At 49.4% G+C, this 26,967-nt stretch overlaps 10 protein-coding genes across 10 annotated transcripts; 7 read left to right on the top strand and 3 right to left on the bottom strand.

Moving 5' to 3' along the window:
• Positions 1-34: 34 nt before the first annotated feature.
• Positions 35-1,648, top strand: EPUS_04501 (uncharacterized protein; the record flags this gene model as incomplete). The annotated part of the gene is made up of 6 exons (XM_007807276.1): positions 35-106; positions 157-175; positions 225-513; positions 566-957; positions 1,050-1,393; positions 1,532-1,648. The coding sequence occupies 6 exons, from the start codon at positions 35-37 to the stop codon at positions 1,646-1,648; spliced, it is 1,233 nt and encodes a 410-aa protein (XP_007805467.1).
• A 483-nt stretch (positions 1,649-2,131) lies between these two features.
• On the bottom strand, positions 2,132-4,059 carry EPUS_04500 (uncharacterized protein; the record flags this gene model as incomplete). The annotated part of the gene is made up of 2 exons (XM_007807275.1): positions 2,132-3,782; positions 3,842-4,059. The coding sequence occupies 2 exons, from the start codon at positions 4,057-4,059 to the stop codon at positions 2,132-2,134; spliced, it is 1,869 nt and encodes a 622-aa protein (XP_007805466.1).
• A 767-nt stretch (positions 4,060-4,826) lies between these two features.
• EPUS_04499 (uncharacterized protein) lies at positions 4,827-5,450 on the top strand (the record flags this gene model as incomplete). Its single annotated transcript, XM_007807274.1, has 1 exon — positions 4,827-5,450. The coding sequence occupies one exon, from the start codon at positions 4,827-4,829 to the stop codon at positions 5,448-5,450; it is 624 nt and encodes a 207-aa protein (XP_007805465.1).
• A 1,889-nt stretch (positions 5,451-7,339) lies between these two features.
• Positions 7,340-8,360, bottom strand: EPUS_04498 (uncharacterized protein; the record flags this gene model as incomplete). The annotated part of the gene is made up of 2 exons (XM_007807273.1): positions 7,340-7,988; positions 8,308-8,360. The coding sequence occupies 2 exons, from the start codon at positions 8,358-8,360 to the stop codon at positions 7,340-7,342; spliced, it is 702 nt and encodes a 233-aa protein (XP_007805464.1).
• Positions 8,361-9,576: 1,216 nt separating this feature from the next.
• On the top strand, positions 9,577-10,064 carry EPUS_04497 (uncharacterized protein; the record flags this gene model as incomplete). The annotated part of the gene is made up of 2 exons (XM_007807272.1): positions 9,577-9,658; positions 9,715-10,064. The coding sequence occupies 2 exons, from the start codon at positions 9,577-9,579 to the stop codon at positions 10,062-10,064; spliced, it is 432 nt and encodes a 143-aa protein (XP_007805463.1).
• Positions 10,065-12,055: 1,991 nt separating this feature from the next.
• Positions 12,056-13,723, top strand: EPUS_04496 (uncharacterized protein; the record flags this gene model as incomplete). Its single annotated transcript, XM_007807271.1, has 2 exons — positions 12,056-12,812; positions 12,873-13,723. The coding sequence occupies 2 exons, from the start codon at positions 12,056-12,058 to the stop codon at positions 13,721-13,723; spliced, it is 1,608 nt and encodes a 535-aa protein (XP_007805462.1).
• Positions 13,724-16,408: 2,685 nt separating this feature from the next.
• Positions 16,409-17,518, top strand: EPUS_04495 (uncharacterized protein; the record flags this gene model as incomplete). Its single annotated transcript, XM_007807270.1, has 1 exon — positions 16,409-17,518. The coding sequence occupies one exon, from the start codon at positions 16,409-16,411 to the stop codon at positions 17,516-17,518; it is 1,110 nt and encodes a 369-aa protein (XP_007805461.1).
• Positions 17,519-19,487: 1,969 nt separating this feature from the next.
• EPUS_04494 (uncharacterized protein) lies at positions 19,488-21,995 on the top strand (the record flags this gene model as incomplete). The annotated part of the gene is made up of 1 exon (XM_007807269.1): positions 19,488-21,995. The coding sequence occupies one exon, from the start codon at positions 19,488-19,490 to the stop codon at positions 21,993-21,995; it is 2,508 nt and encodes an 835-aa protein (XP_007805460.1).
• Positions 21,996-22,825: 830 nt separating this feature from the next.
• EPUS_04493 (uncharacterized protein) lies at positions 22,826-23,971 on the top strand (the record flags this gene model as incomplete). Its single annotated transcript, XM_007807268.1, has 3 exons — positions 22,826-23,026; positions 23,099-23,143; positions 23,195-23,971. The coding sequence occupies 3 exons, from the start codon at positions 22,826-22,828 to the stop codon at positions 23,969-23,971; spliced, it is 1,023 nt and encodes a 340-aa protein (XP_007805459.1).
• Positions 23,972-24,693: 722 nt separating this feature from the next.
• EPUS_04492 (uncharacterized protein) lies at positions 24,694-25,358 on the bottom strand (the record flags this gene model as incomplete). The annotated part of the gene is made up of 2 exons (XM_007807267.1): positions 24,694-24,938; positions 25,004-25,358. 2 exons carry the CDS (start codon positions 25,356-25,358, stop codon positions 24,694-24,696), a joined length of 600 nt encoding a protein of 199 aa, XP_007805458.1.
• Between the last annotated feature and the right edge of the window lie 1,609 nt (positions 25,359-26,967).

Below are 26,967 nucleotides of genomic sequence, written 5' to 3'. Positions count from 1 at the left end.
ATCCCTCCACGTACCTCTACTTTCAGTCTTGACTATGCCTGGACCAATTCGTACCGTGTTGAATGTGGATCTAAAGAAGGCAGCAGCAGAACAGCCACAGTTGCACGTGAGCTGACTGAAGCTTCTAGTTGCATATAATATGCTAATCTCCAATAGAACCGATGGCACCCAGACAGTTTGTACTGCCAGCAATCATAAGACCGGATATCACTGACAGTAGATAGTTCCCTTCTGTGGCACGGTCAAGAATGGAGAGATTGTCAAAATTGAATGCGTCGACTGGACTGGAGGACAGATTGGGAACAACGACAGCGCTGATGACATGAAGAATGTAGACCTGACCAAGATTCACTACCTGTCCGGACCTCTCGAGATTGAAACAGCCGAGCCTGGCGATGTGCTGGTAGTTGAGATCCAAGACGTTCAGCCATTCCAGGATCAACCATGGGGCTTCACAGGAGTATTCGACAAGAAGAATGGTGGTGGATTTCTGGATGAGATCTATCCGAATGCGTGAGCTTAGGTGTATGACTTCGGTCGACACCATGATCTGACTCGGTGGTAGAGCAAAAGCGATCTGGGACTTTGAAGGCATCTTCTGTTCTTCCCGTCACATCCCACACGTTCGCTTTGCCGGCTTGATCCATCCCGGGATCCTGGGCTGCGCACCCTCAGCGGAAGTGCTGGCCGAATGGAACAGACGCGAAGGAGAACTCATATCAGCCAATACCATGGACCGAGTAGTTGCCGAGCCACCACAACCCATTAATGCCCATGCCGGCAGCGCAGAAGACTCCATCAAAGAAAAAGTCGGCAAAGAAGGCGCCCGAACGATCCCCGGCCGCCCTGAACACGGCGGAAACTGCGACATCAAGAATCTTTCTAGAGGAAGCAAAGTCTACCTACCCGTCCACGTCAAGGGGGCCAAATTCAGTGTCGGAGACCTCCACTTCTCACGTAAGACATGACACCCTCACTCAAATGCTTCCCTTCCCTCCCAAATTTCCCCCAAAACTAACTCAACCATTTTTTTTTCTCCCGGATTCCAGAGGGCGACGGCGAAATATCCTTCTGCGGCGCCATCGAGATGGCCGGCATCATCACGCTGAAATTCAGCGTCATGAAAAACGGCATGGCCGATCTCGGCATGAAATCGCCCATCTTCCAGCCGGGCGCCGTGGAGCCGCAATTCGGACCCGGTCGCTACCTCACCTTCGAAGGCTTCAGCGTCGACGAGCACGGGAAGCAACATTACATGGATGCCACGGTGGCGTACCGACAGACGACGTTGAGGGTGATCGAGTACTTGCGACGCTTCGGCTACGATGACTACCAGGTCTACCTGCTGCTCAGTTGTGCGCCGGTGCAGGGCCACATTGCCGGCATTGTGGACGTGAGTTTTTCCTTCTTCTCCTCTCTTTTTCTTGTGGGCGTGTCTGTCTAGCCCTTTTTTTCCCATGATGGGGATGGGATTGGGTATATTTGAGAAGCACTGCTAACGCTGCTCGTCTTGCCTCTCTTGGGGTGGTAGATCCCAAACGCGTGCACCACGCTCGGCTTGCCGATGGATATCTTCGATTTCGATATCTCGCCCACCGGACCGGCCGAGAAGATGGATATGGGCACTTGTGCTTTTACGAGCGACTGAGACACAGGTCGGAATTAAGGCTGGAGAGGCCTAGTGACGGAAAGATGGTGGTGAGATCTAGTACATATGCCTGTCCCTGCTCTCTCTCGGGCTTGCTGGCACCGGGCTTTGGGGCTCCAAAACCTACGGGACAATCAACGCATCCTAGCAACCAGTTTGGGGGAAATCTTCAATTTCTTTTTATTCTCTCTGAACAGCTGTCTGATCGGCTGTGCTATGTCTGCTCCTACCCTGATACCACGGCCAAGCCACCAACCCAAGCTGATCTATTGTGATAACCAGCGATCGCTCGTGCTTGCTCCGTTTTTCCAAGCCCAACAGCAAGACCTAGTAATGCAAGGTAGAACGATCCCTTTTCGGGGTTTGTAAAAGCACATGGTTGAAGCACAAACAATGACCTGCCCCGGGCTAGACCACATCCGTCTTCCATTTGGCCATAACGCCGTCTTTGTCTCCCGCGGCTGTGACTGGTGCTTCTCAATCTCAGATCTCAATGTCAATACCGAGGTCCATAACCGTCTGCTTCATCATCTCCTCTTCCAGAAGCGCCTTCTTGATCACAGGCAGACCCTTTTTGTCCTTCGAAACTGGCTTAAATGTATTGATGTGCCCCTTGGGTGTTCCGCCATTCGCTGGGCTTGCTGTGCCATTCGTAACCGGGTCATTCAGTGGTGTGCCAGCACGTTTGAGTGGAGGCGTGCTGACACCGTTGACTGGTGTGCCGGACCTACTCAAATCGCTTCCTCCTTCAAAGAGTTCTTCTATGCCTTTGACTTTGGGATTAGGATTGAGGTTCTTCTTCTTGGTGCGCATCTCGGCGAGCTGGGCTTTGCGCACGTTCTCCGAGTTGATCCGTTGATTTCGACGATTCAGCTCTGCAAGACGCTCTTGCTCTTTATTGACGTATGTGGCTTCTTGTTTGACGAGAGTGGTGCCAAGTGCGAGTTTCATTGGAACAATATCACGCAGCTCTTCTTCATATCGCTGAGCTGCTTCATCGTCTCCGGCGGCTAGTGCTGTTTGTCTGCGTTCCTCGATCGGTTGTCGTTCTTCTTCACGGTTGATTTTCGCAACGAGGGCCTGCTGACGACCAATCTTCTCTGTGATTTCGGCGTCTGTGAATCGATGGTTGATGAGCTTGTTAATTTGGTCGAGCTTTTTGTTGATGAAACTTTTGTTGGGGAGTTTGAGGTCTTCGTTTGCCATGGTGATGCGGTACCGACGCCATTCGTCCTCTGTAAAGCGGGACATAGAGCACTCGAGGAATGTCCATGGTTTCTCTGCTTTTCCATGAGCTGCAATGACGTATGTCTCGACGGGTATAAGCCGCCCATTTGGTGCTGTGATTGCGTATGGTCTGCCAGTTGTGAAACCCTTAATGCGCGCTAGACGATATTCGTTCGTTCCAGGATTTCGCTCAGATGGACCTATACAGATTCGTGCATAGCAGTCCGTGATAGCCTCCTCGAAGCCAGGATTATAGCAAACTTGGGCGAAGTTATCTCTGCCAACTTTGGCTCTTTGTATGTCTGCAAGCTCGGCAATGGGGTCATCCTTGACGGGAGAAGGAGTTCTATCCTTGTACTTTTTGTCGTTCCATTCGACCTCGCTCTCTCCTTCGGCATCAGCGTCGCTGTAGCCGTTCTCTGGTGAGCCTTTGCCATGACGATCCTTCCTAGCTGCCGCATCGCGCCGACGCTGTTCATCTCGCAAGCCTTTCTCGGCTCGTTGCTTCTTGTACGCTTCGATTGCGTCGTTCCGCTCTCCAGCTTTTCGGCCACCAAGGGTAGTCCGCTGCCTGGAGCTCTTTCTTTGACTCTCCTCCAGGTCTGCTGTGCCAGCTTTGCGTTTCTTCTTCTCATTTGCTTTAGCCTCTTCCTTCTCTCGTGATGCTAGCAGACGGCGTAGTGCTAGATCTTGTTGATGACGCTCGAGCTGTGAGGCACGATCTGCAAGTATTTCCTCGCGCTTGATCTCAGGCAATGCATCAATCTCGGATTTATCTCTGGCGCTGTGGTAGAGCTTTTCGTATGGAAACATAGCCTTGTCATCTGCGATGGCCGGAGTGCCGCCCTCTGAATGGGATTCGGACATTGAGGCAGAGTGTAGAGAGTGGCGGGATGATGCCGATGAACTGAGAATGAGGTCAGTACGAGGTGGAGCTGACGACGGCACTTAACAAGGGAAACCTACACCTCTCCATCATCGTCTGAGTCGGCGCGCCGTTTTCTGGGCTTCTTGATGACCTTTGCTGTACCTTTTCTACCCATATCTGCTGGCGAGCTACTTCTGCGTTGTAGATGATGTGGCTGTGGAGATGGAGATTTTGGTTTTGGCGAAGGTGATCTTTCATCAGCAGAAGATTCATCTCCGCCGGCAAGCGCAAGCAACTCCGCGTCCAGATCAGCCATGGTTGCGGACTGATGAAGTGTTTTGCCGCTAAACTTGTGTGAAAGGTGCCAGTAAGGTCAGGTTACAGTGGGGGAGGCAAAGAGTACAAGGCTGATAGGTGTTTACTGAAGTGTTCTAGCCCTTGATGCCCAGGTGAGTGACTGATTAGACTGCGTGTGGGATATGTCAAAGATATCTTGCAACCAATGCAATAGGTGGAACTATGAAGCCCACAGCTGAATACCAAGTGCCAAAGACTGCGGTCAATAAGAAAGAGTGAATAGATGGTAGACAATAGTAAATTAATGAGTGAATGAGAGATGCGAGGATCAACAATACAGATCGAAAGTCGTAAGGCAGATTCCAGAACGCAACATCTCAGGATCCACGATGGAGCTGATCAGGCCAAGATCCAAACCTCGGATCCGAGTGGTTGTGCTGATGGGAGAATAGTAGACAATGAAGTGTTGTACTTGATCCTACGCAACACACCGGGACGCAGGAGGAAGATGGTTTGCCAAGGCGCTAAAAAGATTTACATGTGAATCAAGCTTTCAAGCTTTAGATGGTTACATATGTACATACGGCTTGGATGTTAACACCGTATTGATTGTGCACAAACCTGGTGGCAGACTCTTCATCCGATGACACAGCCCTCATACCAGAGATGGGAGTGATTGGAGGTATGCGCATTGTCCCCAGCGGTTGTTCCGCTGTTCCACGGTTCAGACAGTGGTCGCCGCCTGCCAGATGCATGGCATTGCCTCGAAGACCACCAATATACGCCATGCCGCAGAGAGGAATGCAGACTGCACCAGATCAGAAGAAACCACTTGCACAACTCTCTCAAGATCAAAGGGAGTTTCTCGACCGGGCTTTACGTGTGAACCAAGCAGGTGAATTGGCTGCCACCTTGATCTATACCGCTCAAACGCCGCCCCTTCTACAGTCGCACCCTAACCTTCGGTCTTTGATGAAGCACATGTACGATCAAGAGGCAGGGCATTTCGCCACCTTCAACAAGCTTCTTGCCAAACATCGAGTTCGTCCAACAGCCATGTATCCCGTGTGGAAGGCCGCGGCTTCAATCCTGGGCTGGTCAACGGGCGTCATGGGTCGCGAGGCCTCAATGGCTTGTACAGAAGCAGTGGAGACAGAGATTGGGAATCATTATAACGGGCAAGTCAGAGAACTGTTTCGATGGATGCAGGAGATCAAAAGCAGGGGCGAGGAGGTTGATCCGGAATTGGAAGAACTCATAAATACCTTGAAACGCATTCGTGATGAAGAGCTCGAGCATCTCGACCACGCTGTCGAGAATGATGCAAAACAAGCACAACCCTATGCACCTCTGACCAACGTCATTCGGTATGGTTGTCGGGGTGCAATATGGATCAGCGAAAGAGTCTGATGTATGACGTGTCTTACAGCGCATTTTATTGGACCAAGCAGCTTTTACACGATTTCGAGCAGCATCATACGTATCACTATATCTGGGGCGACCTTCCATGTCGGACATCAAAGCACTTACGCCAGGATCTCACATGGAGGTTGCAGCGCTTGTCGCTGATCCATCTTCCAAAATGGCGCTTTTATAAGGCCATCGAGATCTGAGGAAGATATTCAGCTTCTCCTTGCTCGTTCCCGAATTGGTCCTGCCAATAAGCGCCTGCGAACCCGGTCAGTCGAGGCATGTTCCTTTTCAAATTCAATATAAGACACTTCCAGATGAACAGGAGTCTAGTCCAGGTATTTCTGGCCGTTATGAGATCACTGAATCGACGTCTGATCACCACCGGAACTGCTATTGTTGAAGGAGAATCATGTATAAATTTCAACTGCATGACTTCCCTCGATTGTCTCGACAACGTCTCATCCCACCGAAGGCGCTAGTAATTTTCGTGCCCCCTGATCGGCTAGTATAATGTCTACCACAAAGATCCCCCAATCGAACACGATCATTATCGCCACTACCATAGCAATCATAAGCACTCCGCTAGCTCATATTCTAGGTCTAGACCAACACGTCCGCCCCCTTCGTAATCAGTGATGTGGGCGAAGGAGGCCGGGAAAGCAGCCTGACATGGACGAGCTGAAGTGGATAATTGCGAGATCAAGTCTCCAAGACGAAAAAACTCTAGAAAATTTTTTCTGGGAGGTTCCCGGCAAGCTCTAAGGTGAGACATTGAACATGGACAATGGGAGTCTGTCTATAGTGCAGAACCTGTCAAGGAGGACCCAGAGCATGCTTCTCTGGCCGAAACCAATGTAGGAGGACATCCTTGGGGTCGTTGAAGCGAAGAACGAGGAAGGATAAACTTCTGAAGCAGAATTATCAGATTTCTTGAAACGCAATGTGTCTTGTCAAGAGATACACCCACTCAATCGGTCCGCATGCGAGTCTCGTGTCATACTTCTTCCCTGATCAGTCACCACCCTTGCTCCAACCTATCGTCAACTCTGCATCATTTGCGTAAATCCCTGCCGTTCTACCAATATTTCCGTATCCGCATCCGCCCTCCCCGGCCAGCAATATCTTGTAACCATAACCCTGTTCCCATCTCGCCTCAACCCCAATTCACATGAGATATCCGAGCATTCCAGACAGTTTTCCAGCACTTGCATGTCAGGCCGCCAATGTTGAATCTTGACTCCTCCGCACCACGGGCTGCATCTTCTCTTCGCGAAAGCATACCGACGCGAATCGACACAGGAGACTAGACTTCGAATGCCGCCATCACTGAGCTGCACCCCTGTCTGTTCTGATTTCTGATAATTGACGTAGGAGCATGGTGCAATTATGAGGATGCACATGATGGCGATGTGGCAGTGGGGGTTGGGTACTCTGCGGGTGGAATCGGCAGTGAGCAGGCGCAGCAACGAGTAGGCAGAACCACAGTCTTGGGACCGCTTACAAATGATGGCAGGCAAGTAAGCGAAGCTCAGAATTGATGAACGATATTGTGGGAAGCGATGCAAAACAACGAAGAAGACATGTATCCCTATTGCGCTTCCTTGTTAGTTTTGTTCCTTTGTGTGCAGCAGGGTGTAAAGGACGAAATTGTGATAATTGCAAGGGAAGCACGATTCACGAGCGAGACACAGAAAGCACGAAGGTTTAGCAAATTTGAAATGTGCTGCATGTGGCTGGGGCCCACTGCACTCATTTCCCATCTCTCATGCACAGCTCTCTCTCCCTGCCTCTCACCCCCGCTCCAGCAAGCAACAAAATCGACCCAAGCACCCTCCCTTCCCTTCTCCCACCCCGCCCAGCTCTCAACCTCCACCTCAATCTCAATCTCACAGCACACCCCCCCACCCACTCCCCAGGTTCCCCTCCAGAACATCCTTCAAACCCTCACCCGTCTCCCCCTCCCCATCATCCCCATCCGTCTCCTTCGCAAGCGTCAAGCTCCTCAGCTTCCTCTTCATATTCGTCACCACACCCTCCAGCCGCGCGATCTCTTCCTCCAGCTTCCGCACCATCTCCACCTGGGCCTTTTCTTCCTGGGTGACGCCTTTGGCAGCAGCGGCGGCGCGTGCGGCGTCGGTGCAGCGGATGCATTTGGCGCCGTTGAAGGAGGGATGGCGGATCTCGATGTTGGGGCAGGTGGTGGGGGAGGTGGATATGGTGGAGGCTTGCGCCGTCTTGGGCGGAGTCTGGTTGGCTGGGTTGGCTTTGCTGGGGTGATTGTTGTTGTTGTTGTTGTGTTGTTGTTGTTGTTGTTGTTGGTGGTGGTGCGGGCTGTGCTGGGATGCTCGCAGATGAACCACGCATTTTGTGGTGAGATCGGTGAGTAGGATGCCGATAGGGAGAGGGGTGATGACGGCTGGGTTGGCTGGGTTTGAGCGTCGATCGCTGCGGCTGCGTGGACGAGCGAGGGGATTTGCTGAGAGTGTTGCGGTGGGCAGTAGGGGAGGCTGGTGATGCACATCGTGGGTGAGTGAGCTGAGAGATCGGCAACAGTGAGGTCTTGTGTTGAGGTTGTTCGGTGAGTGTTGCGCTCTGCTCTATCGTGTTGCGAGGAGATCGTTTAAAGTCAAGGATGGCACTTCAGATGACTGATTTCGCTATAGAACTTATCGTTAAGTGCTGCGGTGAGTTTGCGGAAGTTGGGGATAGTGGTGGTAGAAAAGTGCCAAGTGGTTTTGAGGATGGACGAGATGGATAGGGCCGCCTCCTGTGGCTTATAGCGGTGTCTTGCGGTGTTCAGTGTTCTTTGAAGAGAGCTAGAGGTTTTACGCAGTGGCTAAACATAACTACATACTCTGGCCCCAGAAGTATACGTGCCAGCCTGGTGCTCTTATCCAGTTTTGACATTGCTTTTTCACAAAGCTGTCAGTCTACAGACTGGAGGCAACATTTGGCTGACTAGAGAACTGAGATGACCAAGAAAGAGTGATTGAGTGACTACACCCCATCCTTCTGGGGTCAAACAATTATCGACAATGTATATGGGCCCACTCAATCCGAACAGCGTGAGCAAGGCATAAAGAAAGAAGATCCCATCCCTTTGCTCTGGTAGATCGTTCAAATTGGTCAGTGGATAAAGATCATAGGTTTATGCCAAGACTTACCCCTTATCCTATAGTGGTAGTCTCCGTGAATGTCAACTACTAGTAGCAATGATGGTTACAATCCATCGGGCATGCTTCAATGTCTTTATTGAGAGTGGAAGAACGGAGATGACAGCGGCTCCTCTCTGCTATCGTGGTCCAAAGTGAAAGCTTGCAGTGCTCCTTCACGTATCATGCCCAAGCAAGGAGGAGACTTGACTGCCAATACTACCTGTACCAGAAACAGCATGTACTCTGATATTTGTGTATTGGATTGCTCGCATAAAACGGTTTTCTGCTTCTCATTAGTATGAGCCTATCCATAAATGTAGTGCTAAGGCTACAGGTGTGCAATGTATCTCTGTGTTTAACAGTGTCTGCTCGCCAGGTGGCCAACCATATTTTTGGGAGAAGACTCAAATAATCCTTTTGATGCTTCCCTCATACATTACTCTTCATCAGTCTGCATGCTATTCTGCTTGCTTTTCAAGCTTGACTTTACGTTGTTGCGCGTAGTCTTCAATAGTGTTGCTTGTAGACAACAGCGTCATCCAGCAAGAACCCTTTGTAATTAGCCATATCAACGTTCTGTTGACATCCTAGCAACCCGTCAGCGATTGCGAGTCTTTGCACATTCGAGTCTTCTTTCAGCTTGCATATAGCCAACACTGCCTGAAGGGGTAGTACAGGTTGACACAGCAATTCTTGACTCCAACAAACCAGTCATTGGTCAACACGTACAAGGTCACCCTGCTTCTTTGTAGACCTTAATGGCAAACTAATTGTGTGTCCGATACTGAGCAATCGTGCCAGCAGTGAAGGTTCACACTCCTCACCAACATTCAGGGTACGCGTTCTACCTTTTACACTGTGTATTTCCCTGAGCCAAAAACAACTTTTTCATTCAGTAGACAACCTTATCTGCAAATTCCACAAGCACAAACGTCCAACGAAACAAGATGACTCAGCATCCTTTCAACATGGCAAACTTACCCACAAGCCCGAACTTCGACTCCAACAATATAAGAATTATGGTTCCATACTCTGCTCTCCTCTTCTTTGGTATACCCAATCGGGCGAATTTTATGGAGATTAGTGGTCTGACTCCGTCCAACCAGCTCGACTTGGATATATGATACGGCTGCTTGGAGGAGAGCTTGACACGTTGGGTGTTGTTATCGTAATTGTCACTCTTCCTCTCACTGCTGCTGCGCTAGCCATCGCCGTCACCCTTTGCTATAAACTCAGTATCCATACTAGAACTAGACGGGAGGAAGATTGGTACCATCTGACTTGGTTCCAAGCTGGCTGGCCAGGAGATGGTGGCGGCGGCGGCCATATGTACAACCAGAACCTCAACTTGATTGGTAACAGCCCTTTGGATGTCAAGGAGCGAACTCTGAGGGTCCAGATTACCACCCACGAATTTGTTCCCAACAATCCTGCTGCTCTCCAAGAACTCAGATAACGAATCAGCGCAGCTGGAATCGTCATGGTCATTTTCAATCCACGCTGACCTGGTCGGACTTCACTAGAAATTTTCTACTTTAGTCTCAGAAATAACAGCGATCCAAACTTCAGACCACGACGTGCTGAACCATCTGAAGCGCGCACATCACCATAGGGTCACAACCTACCACCAGAACAGCATGCCATTCAGCATTGTGGGTCTTGATATGGATCAGCTGTCGCTCCTCGGAAGACGCATGATGTGCGGTCGCAAATTCTAAGGTGGAGTTCTGACATATTCTGCCCCAAACAAATCTGTCCCTGGATACTCTGGAGGCCGCGATCTTCGAATAATATTTATGATACATGGTATGTATTGGAGTTTGCCGAGAGGATCAAGTACATGATATGTTCTGTATAGAGTTGATAATAGGCCCCCAACATGATCAAATTGGTGAGGACTCAGACTCAGGCGTTGAGCAACGCTACCCAAAGCACTGTGGCAAACGACGTTCGTGGCCAAGCGGCAGGTCCAGGTGAGCAGCATGCGTATATGGGCTTTGGCAAGACGATGTCGGGATCCCCTCAGCCTCTGCGGATACATCGACCAGACACTCTAGGCTTTATTTCGTAGGTCTGTCGGGATGGCTAGCGCTGGATCGCAACAGGCGAACAAGCTTTAGAGAGTGGCACGCACACGCTGTCCTGCTCACCCCGGGTGGTAGCCGACTTTGTGATGACATTGAATATTCGAGATGACGCTACAAAACAAAGGCTCCTCCCAACCCAGTGATTGCTTAAGCTGGACGTATACATTTCGCGTATCAATGCAATTGACAGTAAGGACTGAAGCAGCTGAACGAGATTGGGCATCTCGGTGGAACAATCGTTATGAATCCAGTCTTGATCAGCCTCAAAGACTGTGGTGATTCGTCAGAAGATACAGAAAATTGCTTACTTATCTGACCGTAATTCCGCCCTGTGGCGCCAGCAACTTTCGAGGGTAGCGCTAAGGAATTCGCAGCAATTTGGCAACGCAAAGTATTGTGTAATACGGCGGACTGTTATTGGGTTGACGACACATCAAAATTTTGAAATTCAAAATCGGAATTTTGAACTCCACACCAACTCCTCAACTCCGCATAATCAACTTCTTGCTATTCTCCTCCTTGCTATCCTCCTTCTTGCTATCCTCCTCCTTGCTATCCTCCTCCTTGCTATCCTCCTCCTTGCTATTTTTTTTTCTTGCGCCAAATCTTATACAGAGAGAAAAGGATCTTAAGAAGAAGGATAGTAAGAGAAGAATCTTAAGAAGAAGAAGGAGAAGGATAAGGGGGGATAGTAAGGAGAATCGTAAGGAGAAGGATAAAGAGGATAGCAAGAAGGAGGATAGTAAGGAGAAGGATAAAGAGGATAGCAAGAAGAAGAATAGCAAGCAGAAGTATAGCAAGGAGGAGGATAGCAAGGAGGAGAAGGATAATAAGAAGGATAGTAAAGAGAAGTACATTATACAGAGTTGATGTCAGACGGCCACGGCCTGACGCAAATGGATGAATAAACGAATAAAGGACCAGATTAAGAGGTGTAAAAGAGTTTATGGATCTATCTATGCTCAGCAGACAGCTATATGGCCTCTATATAGCGTACGGCAGGCGTATAGCAGTTGAGGAGTTGGTGCGGAGTTCTAAAATCCGATTTTGATTTTCAAAATTTTGATGTGTCCTCAACCCAATAATAGTCCGCCGTACTGTAACTTAATTTTAAAGATAATTTCGCCGTACCGTACAGCCAAGTTGTACATACTACGTAGTTCTACGCTCTCTAAACCCCTATATAGAGACCAACTTGCTATTCTACGCACTCTGCACAGGTTGACATATCTCTATTCTTCAGAGGGACTGTGATCCCCCTAAAATACTGATGTCTTGTCTGCTGAAGTATGCATCCTAATCCAAGTAGATTACTCACGAACCCTCCTCTTCCTCCTGCTGCCCTCTCAAATCCGTGGTCATGGCAGCGCCAAATCCCGTGTCACAACGAGAGGACGCCATACTCACGTCCTACAAGGTGTACAAACAGAGTTTTGACAACTGCAGCGACTCTGCCTTCTATGGGCACAGCCTTTCTATTCTGGATGAATTTTTTGCGCGCGAGGCCGGTCGCGAGGAGCCCCATGTGCGCTGCACCTCGCTCAACTTCAGCGTCCGAAAAGACGACCACCGCCCTGCGTTCAGAGAAACAGAGAGCACGGGCCCGGCCGGAGTCGAGGACTTTCTTCTCAGGCTGTCCAGCGATCCTCGGGTGGCGGTAGAAAGCGAGGGCCCGCACGAGGCCAGCTTCCTCATTGTCGAGAATCTGTGTCCAGAGACAGTGGTCAAGCTGGGCCTGGCGCTGCGCATCCCGCCGCAGTTTTGGAGCGAGTACGTGGAGAACCGGTCATGGTACTGGAAGCGACGCGTCGTGCCTCAGTGGCTGACGCTGCCGTCCGTACAAGCGACGCAGAATTTCACCAAGACAGAATGGGTGAAACCCCGGCCGTTCCAATGGCAGCTAGAGGATGGAGATAGTGATGAGGACGCTGCGTTGGCCGAGCCCGAGGCTATACAATGGGTAAAGTCGGATAATAGAACGAGCCGTGTGGACCGCATCGCAGGGATTCTACGGCCGAGGACAGGAGAAGGAGAGTTGATAGCATCCTTAGCTTTTGCCCGCGAAAAGTTGATGGTTTGGATGAGCAGAGACAATGACGACGATGGTCGGTTAGTCGGTAAGCCGCGCTCAAGACCCAATCCTCGGCTAGAAGAACTAATCCAGGCCGCGGCGTAAGGCCTTATACTTGTCGATCCCATCTTCCAGGCCACGGGAGTCCAGTTTATGGCGCCAAACGCACCTATTACTCAAGCCACGCACGCCAGGCCTAAAGCTCATCAGAAATGGCTGATCAGCGACAAGAGATTTCGCCACGGGCATTATTGGGGCGCAGAAACGCTGCCGCCGCCAAGCTCCACCCGTGCAGCACTCGCCTCGACACTTGCGCGCGAGCTTTCTGCCAGTTACGAGCGTCGTGCCCAGATCCTGTGCGACCCGTTCGCCGCGCTGCACGGTCTGTACCAGGCTATAGCCTCCGAGTGGCTCCTCGTCGACGAGTGCGCTGGGCGGGAGCTGGAGACCATCGCGTTCATGCTCGAGCAGGGCAACAAGAAGCTGTACACATTGCAGACTTTCCTTCAGGACCTCTTGGCTATGAAGCGCCGCTGGGGTAGGTACACAGAGCTCGCCCAGGACGCGCTGCGCCAGTGCGAACAACACGGTCAGCCCTTGTGGCAATCTACAAGCAAACGTGAAATCGCCGCCGGCGGCAACGCGACTTCTCCGCCCTCGCTCAGTGTTCAAGACTTCCAGCACGTCCTGTCCCGCCTCGCCCGCACCCGCGCGCGCATCGAGAATAACATCGACGTGCTGCTCGCGCTCGTGTCCATTGGTGAGGCCGAGCAAACATTGGCCGACGGCCAGGGTATCACCCGCCTAACGCGCGTCGCTGCCGTCTTCCTACCTTTCAGCGCCGTCGCGGCCATCATGGCGATTCCGAGCGACTACCTTGGGCCCGGCGGCGCCGGGTTTTGGATCTATTGGCTCGTCTCTACTGTCGTAAGGGGCCGCCAATGCGCATGCTGTTAGGAAAAAGGTGAGAACCAGGTGGAAGGCAACAAGAGCTGGGCCGGGGAAGGGACGGGTCGTTGTTTAGTCTTGCAGTCGTCTTCGCTACGAATTTAGATGATTTATGAGTCTACTAGATATTATGGTCATACGGCTTACAATTTATGGGTGATACACTTTCGATAGCAGTTGTAGTACAGCCATTGAATCACATACGAAACACGGGTAAGGAGGCCTCCGTTACGTTGTAGACGGAAGAAGCGATTATAGTATAATACTAGACCAAAGTTGAAGTTCAAAACGCAATTCACGCCAAAAGGTCTACTTTTTAGCTTAATAGAACTGTTTTTTGCTAGATGTCAACTAACGTGGCCAACTGATATATGCAACACAACCCTATTTGCAATATCATCATTGGCCTTTTCAAGTTCCTGGCCCTACTCTAGAGAGAAATTTGATTTGAATGAGCTCAAACAATTTGTTTGCTTGATTCTGTCCATTGGACCTGTTATGGCTTGCCAAGAACCCACCTCAGTGGGTAAACATCTGGTACACAACTGATCTAAACTCATAATGGTCTAGCTGTAAATGAAATGAATCAGTCGCGTAAATTAAAACAAGAGAAGGTTCAAAAAAGTGTAACAGTGAGGCTGTATCTGATACTAGCTGCTCTTTAGTGTAGTGTTATGAATACCTACTACGACTACAGGTCTAATTGTTATAACCCTTGTGTGAAAAGGCTAGTACTGATAATTGGTTTACGACGTAAAATTGAGTATTTACTGTATCACTGGTTTAGCGACATTTTCTTAGAAAGAGATAGCGTATCGCAATTCAGGATGATGATAATGCTATTAATCTTGACACCAGGAACATCGAAAAAAATTTGAAACTAATCTGGGTCTTGCTTCGTAGACTTCATCATTTATCTATTTCTACATCTAAACAACCTCAGTTTATATACCATTGCTCTTAGACCTTACAAAGAGTCAGATTCAATTACGCACGCGCTCGAATGGCAAAATTGACGGGTCTCTTCTGTCATTTCGGCATTGTTCAATCAAAAGAAAATGTTCAAGAACGCTTATTTAAGCGCCCCTGAGCAAACGACCCCTTTAGACGCCGATTTTATCGTTGGTAGCCGGTCTTTAATCGGGTCATGTGACACCCCAACTTTTTTCCTTCATTGACCATCACCAAAATACCTTTCGCTTTAATGAGACTTCGCTAAAGAGCAAACTTCTCCACTAGCCTTAACTTCAGTACCTTCCCTACCAAGCTGTCAGAATCCCTGCGTACATGATACGTATCTGTTACGTATTAGCATGATGGTACAAGGGTCCCCGCATGCAAAACGCACGAAACGCTCTTGTAACTGTTACGCCCTGTTATTTATGGCAGTGAGCATTGCTATACGAATTGAACGCCAAATGCTGTTTCTGAGCTGTTACAGTAATGCGCTTCTATAGCTATTAGTATGAGCAAATGCTCCTTTTGATAGGAGTAACTCAATCAAGTGAATTGGCACCTCCATACGCTGTTTGCTACTACTTCTAACACAAGCTACCCTTGGATAGTGACCGCACGTTGAAGCGATTCATAACAGTAGAGTGGCATAAGAATTATGGAGGCTGAATCAATCTCAACGCCGTCGACGACGATGCTTTGGACAGCCTTTGTCCCGAATGTCAGTCGCTTTTTGAAAGCAATGGCATGTTATACTCCAGTGATTCCGGGGGCAATTTTTATAAATGCCAGCCTCACCATGACATACGAGAGCTTAAAGCTTGTGCAGAACTCGGCTGCCACATATGCGCGGCACTTTTGAAGTCTGTGAAATCGGAACACATTCCACAAGACATCAGGGCTACAGTATACTATGAGTGTCATCGAGAGAATGCAGATAGGCTAGTTCTGACCTCCCTGAAATTCAATAAGATGCCTTCATCGTCATCAGAAGCAGCTAGGCAATTAGAGCATCCCGGAAACAGAATGGCGCATATGTTGATTGTGCCAGACGACTGTCAGCATACAATCGGACAAAGTCCGGGATGAACACTAGAACTGATTTTATGTGCCAGATACCCTGCGGAAGCCAGTGGTGCAGTTGCGAGCCGAGGACACCTGGTCCAGACATGGATTATATCAAGTCACCGACTGGATTATCAACTGTCGAAAAAATCATAAATCCCAAGAGCATCAATGTTACGTCAACACTAGCTCTGTAAGAGCTGCCCGTCTACTGGACGTTGCCTCCCACACTGACCCTGCGATGGTCTATCTGCGAGATACCAATGTTCTACCGAGTTCATTGGTTGATTACACGACTCTAAGCCATTCGTGGGGAGGCGTTTCCTCAACAAACTTGTGGAAAAATCGAAACATGCTTTTCAGAATGGAATCCGGATTAGTGATTTACCAACAACTTTTCGGGACGCCATTCAAGTTACCCGTGATCTGGGTATCAGATACCTCTGGATAGACAGTCTCTGCATTATTCAGGACTCGCGCGAGGATTGGCTTAGAGAGTCATCAGCAATGGGAGCCATCTACAATAATTCATATATCAACATTGCGGCTACGGTGTCCAAAAATAGCAATGATGGTCTCTTTCACGACAGTAGTCCTCTTACTTTTTACCCTTGCAAATTTTCAGTTTCATGGCCGAAAAACGCTTCTGGAATTTATTACTGTTATCGTTCAGACATGTTCCACAACAATGTTGATACCGCCCCTCTTAATAAGCGAGGATGGGCGTTTCAGGAGAGACTACTTGCACCTCGGACCATACATTTCACACATGGGGAGGTCTACTGGCAATGTTCATCTCTGGTCGCAACTCAGTGTTTCCCGAGAGGATTCAACGAGGATATCGAAAATGAAAACATTCGTGCCTGGAAGAAGACACTGACAGAAGCGGCGGACCCTTACATAAAGGACCAGACATGGGAAGATATAATCTCCCTCTACTCCAGTTGTAGTTTGACGTATGCGTATGACAAATTAATTGCTCTTTCGGGACTCGCAAAGCAGTGGGGCAATATAAGGGGATTTCAATCCTCCAGCTATCTTGCTGGTCATTGGAGGGCCCACCTACCTAATACCCTTTGCTGGACAGCATGGCCCGGCGGCCCGTCGTTGCGTCCAACACTGTATCGAGCACCGACTTGGTCCTGGGCTTCTATTGATGGAAGTATCGCTCCAAATGTCTTCTGCCATCCTTCACCAAAGGTTGTGACTCACGCCCATGTAATTGCAGCACAGACTACTCCCGCTCATGATAGTCTCGACGAACTTGGTCTTCTCAAAGGTGGGAAAATTCAGCTCAGAGGATGTATGTGCCTATTAGAGACTGTGATAGACTGCCAGCGATTACAGAATGCTTTTAATACACAAAACTGGATATTCCTGTTTCAAAATGAGAAAGACGATGAGAACGATGAGAACGACGAGAACGACGAGAACGACGAGAACGACGAGAACGACGAGAACGACGATGACAACGATGACACCGATGACGACGGTGGGCCTTTCATGGAACTTTACTGGGATGAAAGGTGTAAAGACTTGGCTTGTCAGGTCGCTGAACAAGAATTATGCGTATTTCGTGTGTTGGTGACTAAACGTTCTAGCCTCTGGCTTGTTCTCCGTACCACCAGAGACCTTGAAGGACAATATTGCCGTGTTGGTTTGCTTGAAATGTCTGGGACTCGGCTTTGCGACCAAGTAACGCTTGCCAGTAAATCGAGGTCTCTTGAGGAAAGGTATTACCTGGAGATTGATGAAGGAGGAGAATACACCATTGAGATTGTCTAAACGAGTCAAGGGAAGATGTATTGCCCTAAGCGTGTCGCCTACAATGTATGCAAATGATTGAAAAGGTGGGTGTTTCGAACATAGCATAATCCGGACCCTAATAATGTCGACAGTGGTGAATGCCATCAGATCATTAATAGGTTCATGGAAGAAATTCTGAAATGGTTATTATAACTAAAGATCTTATTTAATTAGACAAAGAATCGAGCACAGTACATTCGAAGATCAAGTAAGTATCGCGGGCAGCGTGATGATCAAGGATGATGAAGGTTGTCGTTTTCGAACGATCGGTAAGAGTAGTAGATTCCCTAGCGAGTGTACACTACTGAGTGGTACAAAGGTACCAACATTTCCCTAGGGAAACTGATTCCCTAAAAATGTACGATGCTAAGCGGCACCAAGAGGATAAATATTTGAAGGACGTCACATGACATAACGCCAATTAGTCTTGAGAGCGTGCCTTGGTTTCTATCAAACGAGCGTCGAAGAAGTACATATTTACATGAAAGAGAGTGGCGGGCGGGCGTTTTGCCTGGAGGCCCTGACTGGAACTGGGGGGAAAGAATCTTACGTCCGACTACAGAGGTAATCAGCAGACCAGCGTTCTGGGCAGATGCAGCTTGCATCTCGTGGTCGAAATGAGGCAATGACCACATTTGGAAGAAGTGCTCAGGGGGGTACTAGGAAGAAGGAGCGGCCCGGCGAGGGTAGATGTCATCTAGCCGCCAGTGGGTATTGGGGTGACAGCCAGATGTAGAAGCCGGAGCTAGAACTGATATGTGCTCATCAATGGCAAATAGAAAAGTACACTGCCACTGAACTCTTTTAAGCTTGCCCTCGTGGATGTCTCCCATCCTCACTCAGTTCCTATAGCCGCTCCTGAAGCATGTTATTCGGGAATGGTGAACGCTTGTGATACGCTCTCTCAGTAATATTCACTGTGGTCATCGCGTATTGACGGAACTCTTCAATAGGTAAGCTTCTCCCGGCTTGCATCGGTAGCATCCGAACTCTTTGCTGAAATTCACCCTTTAGTACTGGCGGCCAGGAATAGTGAAACAATTGGCGCTTTTCATTGGCTTTTCCGGCCAGTCCTTCACTCAAAGTGATCACGCAACAATGGAAACCCGCCAACTGTGAATATTTTTGACGCTTCTCATCGGCTATTGCGGCTATCTTTCACGTGAAGTGATCATGCAACAATGGAAACCAGCCAACTGTGAAGATGTCTGACGCTTCTCATCGGCTATTGCGGCTATCTTTCACGTGAAGTGATCACGCAACAATGGAAGCTTGGTAACTGTGAAGGGATTTGGCGCTTCTCATCGGCTATATCTGCGCTTTTCATCGGCTATATCTCCACCAGGGGTTCCGCACAGGCTGTGAATGCGCCGCGGTGCGGTACGGTGCGGTCGTGTATATATAATGCTGCCAACTGGCAGAAATTCTATATAACTTTTCCATCTTCATTCCGCATATCATCCTTGCTCATACAACTCGTTCTTTCGGCTTGGTCTTGCTCATTACCTCTTGCTCACGCAGGACACTCCTCAGCAGTGCTGAACGTTGCTATTCCTCATTGTTCCATAGGATCGATACGTATCGTACAAGGTTTCGTGGGTGTGAAAGCGCTTCATTACCTGCTCTTGTGGGGTTGACCATCGTTGCCTGCTTGAGGTGGCCATCACTCATCGGGGTTCCCTGTTTATCATTTCTCCAGACCACATATCAACCCGTCGGCGTGCTCGGTGTCCATCCACATTCATTCATTGTGCACCTGCTCCCAACCCCAGGCTGTTTGAGGCAATCCACCAAAGAGACGCTCCTTGTCGATTTTCAACGGCTTGCACTCAGCAAACCGGTAATTAGCAGGAGGAAAGGCGCTCTTGAGCAGTCTACCACTCTTTGTGAAAGCTTGAAGCAATCATTCTCCCTTACTATAAAAGCGATACACTCCATCTCTTCCAAAATGGCAACACCTTCCTCACCTCAGTTCGACTGGCGGGGCATCTCTGTCTTAGGTCCCTACGGCCTCCTAATACGGTATATCCCACACCAGCCAGCAAACCAGATTCCTTTCGATACAGGCGATATAAATAACGGCATCAACAACGTCGGTATGAATTATACCCTCTTCGTCAACGCTGGCCGAACCGGATCACCTGGCTTGGAAGTCACGGTCACCATTGCAGCAGCCAACAATCAACCACAGGTTAGCGTCACGATCATCCTGGAGCCCGGTGTTCATGCAGGACGGGAAGGTTCAGAAGAGTATTACAACTTGCACCTAGGCGATACTCAGTTTCTGGGCTTATCAGGAGGGGGTGGCCATATGTACGACCATGATCCTGCGGCAGTTCATCTCGGTGTACCATCAGCACAGAGAAAGGAGACTCTGCGAATCAAACTGGTATCACACGGTCATGTGTGCCATGATCCTGAGGGGCTTGCCGCCATCCGAGCACGACTTCCACCAGGTTCCAACGATGCCCGGCTCTTGGATGCGATGACTTCAGCTCGAGGGATGGCAGCCACTGGTTTCCATGCCTGGTTTTACTGTCGAGTGCCGACGGCACAGCTGCAGATATTCACGAACAGCGTCCTCTTTTGGTTCAGATGGATGTGTGGCCAGCGCTATCAGCCACTGTTTCAATATCCTATGGATAGTTTAGGTTTGAGCATGGATCCTCTTCCTGGTTTCCGAAACTCGATGTACTGCGACATGGTAACGCATCAGGGGACGCAGGTGCTTGGAGACCCTGTTCTGCAAATCTCGGACACCATAGGCAGTCGAGACCGGCGGATTCGTGCTGTCGCGAACAGTGTTGCACTGGTCCGGGAGAATCAAGGTCATGAAGCTTTCTGCACTGACGTTGGCAAGAGTATGCAGGGGATGAAGCTTCTCAGGAGTACCACCCCGTTTCTCCGTAAGGCAAGCCGGCTCTTGACAGCGAATAATTCCCTTCCGGCCAGAGACATCCCAACAGATCCGTATGGATACATTGGATATATTTATATTGGCACGACTTCACGCTCCTTTCCTATCACTACTCCTCGACCCGGATCATTGTTCCACATCACTTGGTACAACAACCTGGGAGGGAACACGCAGGGGACACCAGAGTTCGCGTACGGCATGGTGCTGACCCCCGATTCCGCCAGGTCCTCAACCGGTGCAAACTTTGCTCTTTCTCTGCGGATACCTAATCCTGCCGTGAGGCAGAGTGCCCAAGCAAATTTCCACTTGGCTGTTGTGTTTCCAGTAAAGCTGCGCTTCATTGAGAATAGGCAGGTTCCTCTAGTGTTGTTCTCGCGGATGGTAAGATTCTCAGGATTCTCTACCAATCCGACTATGCAGGCTCTCCAGGCAAATGTGTTGCGCCCGGTGGCACCATCCCCGTTCCGCGACGACCTTCACCGAGGTCCAAATCCTCCCCTCAATGACCCAGCTGAGATGACCAGACTGGACGCTCTATTCCAGGGTTTTGCACAGGCTGTTCGAAATTCACCATTGATGGTGAACATCCGACAGATTGAGGGCAACCTCTTGTTCAATGTGCCGGGTCAAATTACTGGAAAGACTCAGCTGATTCGTGCGACAATCTCAGCAAGCAGCTTCCGTGCAGTATACGGTCTGATCCTGGTCCTCGTCGGTATGGGACATCGAACAATTCTTGTTGTCGACGAGCCCGAGGACAGATCTAGAGTGTGTTGGGACTTGTTCGACCTCTTTCAGCGAACTAGCACGACCGATGACCATTACGGTCGCACCTGGAGGGCGAAGAGGTTGATGAGCTACTCAACCACTGATGTGGATTATAAATCTCCAGCCACGGAGCACAATGCTGCTGCTAAAAGCGACCTCTCCAACTCCGGAAATCCTCTTCGGCCAGCCTTGGATCTGTACTTCAAGATGCTGCTTGATGACCTGCCATCCCATGCATACATGCACGATCAAGGTGCGCTTCACAACGCAGGAGCTGCTGCGGCGCCACAGTATCATACCCCGCAAGCCATGAGCTGGGCAGACCATGCACAGGCGTACTTCAACCTCTATCCCGGTGATCGTGCTCAGCACTTCGCCGATCGAGCTCGCGTCCTAAATGGGCAGGTTGCCGCCGCCGGGGAGGCAACCGCCATGCTGGAGCGGTTAAGTCTCATTCGACGGAATATCATATCAAGAGCCGATGTCCTTGTCTGCGATTCTGACACAGCTATGGGCTTCGACGTGCGAGCTTCGTTTCTTGAGCCATTGATATTCCTAGGTAATACACACCGAATGGAGTTCGCAAGAGGCGCAAGCGTTCTTTTGCAACATCCAAAGTATGTTGCGTTTGTGCTTGGGAATTTGGATGACCAGAGGTATGGGAGGGTGAGGTTTGCATCGGAAGGGAGGAACGAGGCGATGTTGACGATGCGAAGGTCACTCTGGGAGACCTATGTGTGGGCGGGGCAGCAGGTGATCAACCTGACCTAGATGTGTTGTGCAAACGAGGCGAAGAGCGAGTGATTAGTTCTAGTGAAGCGAACAATACGCAGTTGAAGGTTGGGAATGCTGAAGATCCGTAGCCCTGAATGTGAGATTTCAATACTAGAAATCAAAGCTTTCACTCTTCTTTTCCTTGTTCCTCACTTGACTTGGAACCTTATGGAACTTTCATACCACTGGAGGCCCTCCTGAATGAATCTCAGCATTTTTGAGTAACATCTTCCACTTGTGCTGCTCAACTGACAACGCTCTTGCTAGAACCACCTAGTGTCCCCTGTTTGTTTCAAGAAAGTTTGAAAGATTCTCATCTGTTATCACTTCTGAAGTTTGGTGCGACCAGGACGTCATGTTAGAACACTCCTGGGTGTATTTTCTGTGCTTGGAGACACTTCCTTCGCTGACCATTCACAGATTGGAAAGAAGCGCTATGACAAAAATTCAGAGACCACTGGTATCATATGCAGTTTCCCAGTGACGATCTGCTAGAACCAGCTTCATTCTCTGAGAATGTGTCCATAGCCTCTTCGACCCTTTTTCCCGCATAGTAAGTTTTCCGAGCATTGAAGCTTCTCGTAATACTTCTCCCACTAATAAGAGTGCATGAGGACTCCAGCTGCTCATGGGACTTGATGCCTCCCTCTCTCTGGCCTGTGATGAAAGTTTGGTGGAAGGAATTGAAAATGTTGGAAGATCACCAGCACATAACTGAAATTCCCCGGCCTCGTTTTCCCAGAAATCCGCCAAGAGTTTATCCAATCCATCTCCATCACGGCACAATGAGCCGGAACAGTTCTATTAGACTTGCACATATCCCAAAGATGACACAGAAGCCTACATCCATCTATCCAGACCTGCAGCAAGAGCTTACTCCAACATCCTCGGGTTCCACAATCTGTAGCTATTCCTATCCAAAAGGGAAAGAAGACCCAATTGCTGTTCTAATTCATGGCTATCCTCAATCCGCTTATATGTATGTACCTCTCAATGCATCCGTTGCTATGACGCTGATGGGAATTGAGGTGGCGATATGTACGCTATATGATATCCAGGTCAATCAAGCATAGCATTATCACTGATAATCTACCTGGCAGCTTATTCCGGAATTGATGCCCCATGCTTCGCTTTTCGTGCCAGAGGTTTGTGCTTCTCTGCCTTACAACGGAATGTGACTATTGAATGCGCCACAGCTACCAGGCTACGGCGTATCCAGTCTTCCTTCTACAGGTCAACACTCCAAACGAGCAGTTGGTGGCGCCATCCTCGAGGCCCTTACCTCAGTGTTCAACGTCCAAAGCAGCACAGATGGTGCGCGAAACATCATCCTAATAGGCCATGACCGAGGAGCGCGAATCGCTCATCGTCTAGCAGTCGACAGCGACAACGCCGGAGCTCCGCATCTGAAGATCAACAGCGTAGTGCTGATGGACATCGTGCCCACCAAAGTCCAGTGGGAAGCATTCGCAAATCCACAAGCCTGCGCAGCTTACTTCCACTGGCCATTCCTGGCGAATGTAGGTCAAGCCACCAAGATGATTCAAGCCTACGGTGGCGATCAGTGGTGTCGAGACCTCATTCAGCGTGCCCAAGGATCGAGTCCGGAAGTTCAAGCTTCCTCCGCGGCAGATGGGGCACACGATGTCTACGCTGCAAATTTCAAGAAGCGAGATGCTATTGTAGGAAGTTGTGAAGATTATCAGTGTGGAAGTGTGCAGGAGGTGAGTGAACAGACAGAGGATAATGAACGTGGGCGGAGGATCAACGTCCCTACCCTAGTTGTATTCTCAGAGGAGAAACTGGGAACCATGCATAATGTGGCCGGCAGTTGGAAAGATTGGATTGCTGAAGGTGTACATTATCAAGCTAGGGGTATTGGTGGTAAGAAAGGCCACTATTTGCCTGAGGAGGCTCCGGAGCAGATTGCGCATCTCGTACTACAATGGATGCAGACAGGCAGTGTCGAATGAGGGTATGGATTTGATAGCCGCAACGTGGGCTTGTATTGTAATGAACGAGAATATGTAATCCTGCATGAAGACTCCAGATCGGGCTGAATCCTCAATTCAAAATGCATCCGGCAGTTTTCTCTGGCAATGGTCCACATGAAAGAAAAAGGCCGTCTCATGTCAAGCAAGCAGCTTGGAAGATCTTTGCAAATTTCAATACAGACTATCATCCTCCCCCATCATCTACAACAATGGTGCCAAGACGCAACCCCTTTCCGGCCAGTTACTAGGGCATGGATCGCAGATCTATAGCGGCATGACGGAAGAGAAGATATAGCCTGCTGCTCGCGCTCGAAGCCATGCAAGCTGAGAGTTCGTTGGCAGGTTGTGAGATGAAAGAGAGTAGCTCTCGTCTCAGCTCCCGTCCATCTTGCTTTACTCATCCGAAGAAGTAATGTAGAACCAACCGGCCACACAATCCACCCGAGTACTCTCTGCTCGTAAGATATCTCACAAACAACTCTCTTACCCCCAGTCGCAGAGATCAGTATGAGGGCGGCAAGCACGAAGAGATAAGCAAGTGATCTGGCTTTTCCGGGTGAAAGTCCTGCTTCAATGCTTTCATTAGGCCCAGGGGAAAACCCACTGGTCGCCTGAATGGCGGTATTGTGATTGATGCTATGTGTAAAATAGACTTATTCACCCCTATACAATAGCAAACTCCAGTTTTCATCTCAAGCAATCTAGTGCTTTCCCTTCAAAATGTTCCAAGCACGACCCAGCAGCCCAACCTGATCCTTCTTCTTGACTTCCTCCATGAAGTCCCCTATCTTCCCTGCCTCCTTCTCGTTCTGGCGTTCGTTTAGCAGGGTTTGGGTGACAAGCCGCTGTAGGTCGCGTTCTGAATCTGGGACTCGGCGCAAGAGCTCTTCAAGTGCTCCTGCGTTCTTGTTTGCCCGCTCCTTGATCCACTTGGCTCGGGAAGAAACTATGCCAAAGAGTCCTGATTAGTATGAACTGGTTCGGAGGAGGACCCATTTAGGTAACTCTTACCCTCACTGTCGAACGCAGCAGCAAGCTCTGGTGAGAGCGCAGTCCGATGATCGTGGCTGATCAGGCGTCGAGAGGCACCAAGGACACCATCTTTTGAGGCTGGTTCCACCCTTTCGACCCTCTCCGCCCTTCCCATCTTTTTGCCGCGTTTCACGACGCTTGATATTGCTTGCATGTAGGAATTCTTTTCTGGGCGTTGAGCCTGAGGTTGATCCTCCTGGCGAAGTATACCCTCACTGATACATCGTTCAACGTCGTCGTTGCCGGTTTCATCTTCGTAGTCAAAAGCATCGTATGTGTCTTCTGGATCTCCTCTTTCGTATTCAGCACCATGCCTTGGATTTGAAGATGACATTCTGGCAAGGATAGAGGACTTTTCTGGCTCGGAGAGTCGAGTATTGATAGATTTGTGTGTGATGGAATACGCTTGTCAAGGTGTCCTCGTTCGAGGCAGGGTTTGCGTCAACACCTGGATTTGGCGGATATTTCTTGGCACAGAAAAGAGGTGTTTCTCATTCACCCCAACTAACAATACCTCTTTGGGAGGTCTTCTTTGCTTTGCATTAGACTAGCCTCGCATACGGCTAGGTTACAAGACGCTCTCAGATGCTCAGGCATCTTTATTCAGGCACACCCTTAGAGACACTCGAGCTTCAGAGTGATAAGAGCACTGGTATTCCACCAGACGCCCCTTCATTCCCTGCTTCATGGTGCTTTACACCATCATCGATGATGCTCAGTGCTTAGAGCAACATTCTCACAACCGTTCGTTATCTCTTGGTTGCTGGACCCATACAGGAGGAGAATCGCCAAGCTTCAGCTTGGAGGCAAGAGATATATTGCTTTACAGCAATTCAAGATGCAATCTCGCCAACTTAGTTTGGAGCATCACCGCTCCTCAATGTCCACGATATTCCTCCTCTTAGAAGTTTTGATAGTGCAAGAAAGACGGAAAACCTCAACAATCAAGGTGAGCATAGGGGAGCAAACTCGATGCGAAGCGAGGGGCAACGCTCAAGTTCAAGCTTCTTGCATTTTCACAGTTTGTTGTTGTGGCAGCAGCAATCGGCTCTGAATCAAAACCCCATATGGCTGCTTCCCAGACGGTGAGGGATCAAAGGGTCGACTAGCCACAGCTGGGTGGGCTTGATAGTGATAATGACGCTCAGAAAGGCATGCCCCTGTTGGGTGTTCCTCCAATTCGCTGATTCATTGATACGCAAATCACCAAGCAGGTCGGCATCTGTCTGCCAAATCAAGGCTTTGTCAGGATGGATCATGTCAAGATTGAGCTTGTCGATATCGCCTTTGCAGGTAGCACTTTGGTTGACCTGAACAGCACAACTGTCGATGGGCTTCCGCCCATAGAAAGATCTCTTACTCCACCAGCCACCAGGGTTGACAAGAGGAAGAGCATGCGTTGATGCCACCAGAGAATTTGTGCAAACCCTGCGATGTGCAGAAATTATTGGCTTTGCCCTACGCTATTCCACATCGCGTTAGCCTATCATTCTCCGCAGACAACTTTAGCAAGAGACATCAGGCTATAACATATGGGCAATCATGATACCTACGAAGATTGTGAGTGTATTAGACTGGTCTACGCTGAATGCCTCCGTCTCTCTTCTACCCAGCATGAACTCAGAGCAAGACATTCATGTTGGCGGACCCTTTACCATTTCTCATCGGCCTTGTTGATAACAGATTTCTATGGTCATGATTTGAGACCATCTTACCTTTGTGGTCGTGTGCTTGTAAAAGTCGTTGTTCAAAGTCAATGGTCTTGCCAGTTTGTTACCGTCCGGAAAAATGCATACTTTTTGATGAAACCCGTCACCTATTATTGTTGAACACAATCTTTAACACTTTCCATCACTCCCGTCACTCCCGCAGCACTCCGCTCTTTTTTCTCCTCTGCATACTTGTGGACTCTATATGACTCCGTGTCTCTCTTTCTCTGCATA

This window comes from Endocarpon pusillum, assembly GCF_000464535.1.
Source record: "Endocarpon pusillum Z07020 unplaced genomic scaffold scaffold6833, whole genome shotgun sequence".
NCBI lineage: Eukaryota > Fungi > Ascomycota > Eurotiomycetes > Verrucariales > Verrucariaceae > Endocarpon > Endocarpon pusillum.
Note: the sequence above shows the minus strand (reverse complement) of the source record. Positions and strands in the feature narration are given on the sequence as shown.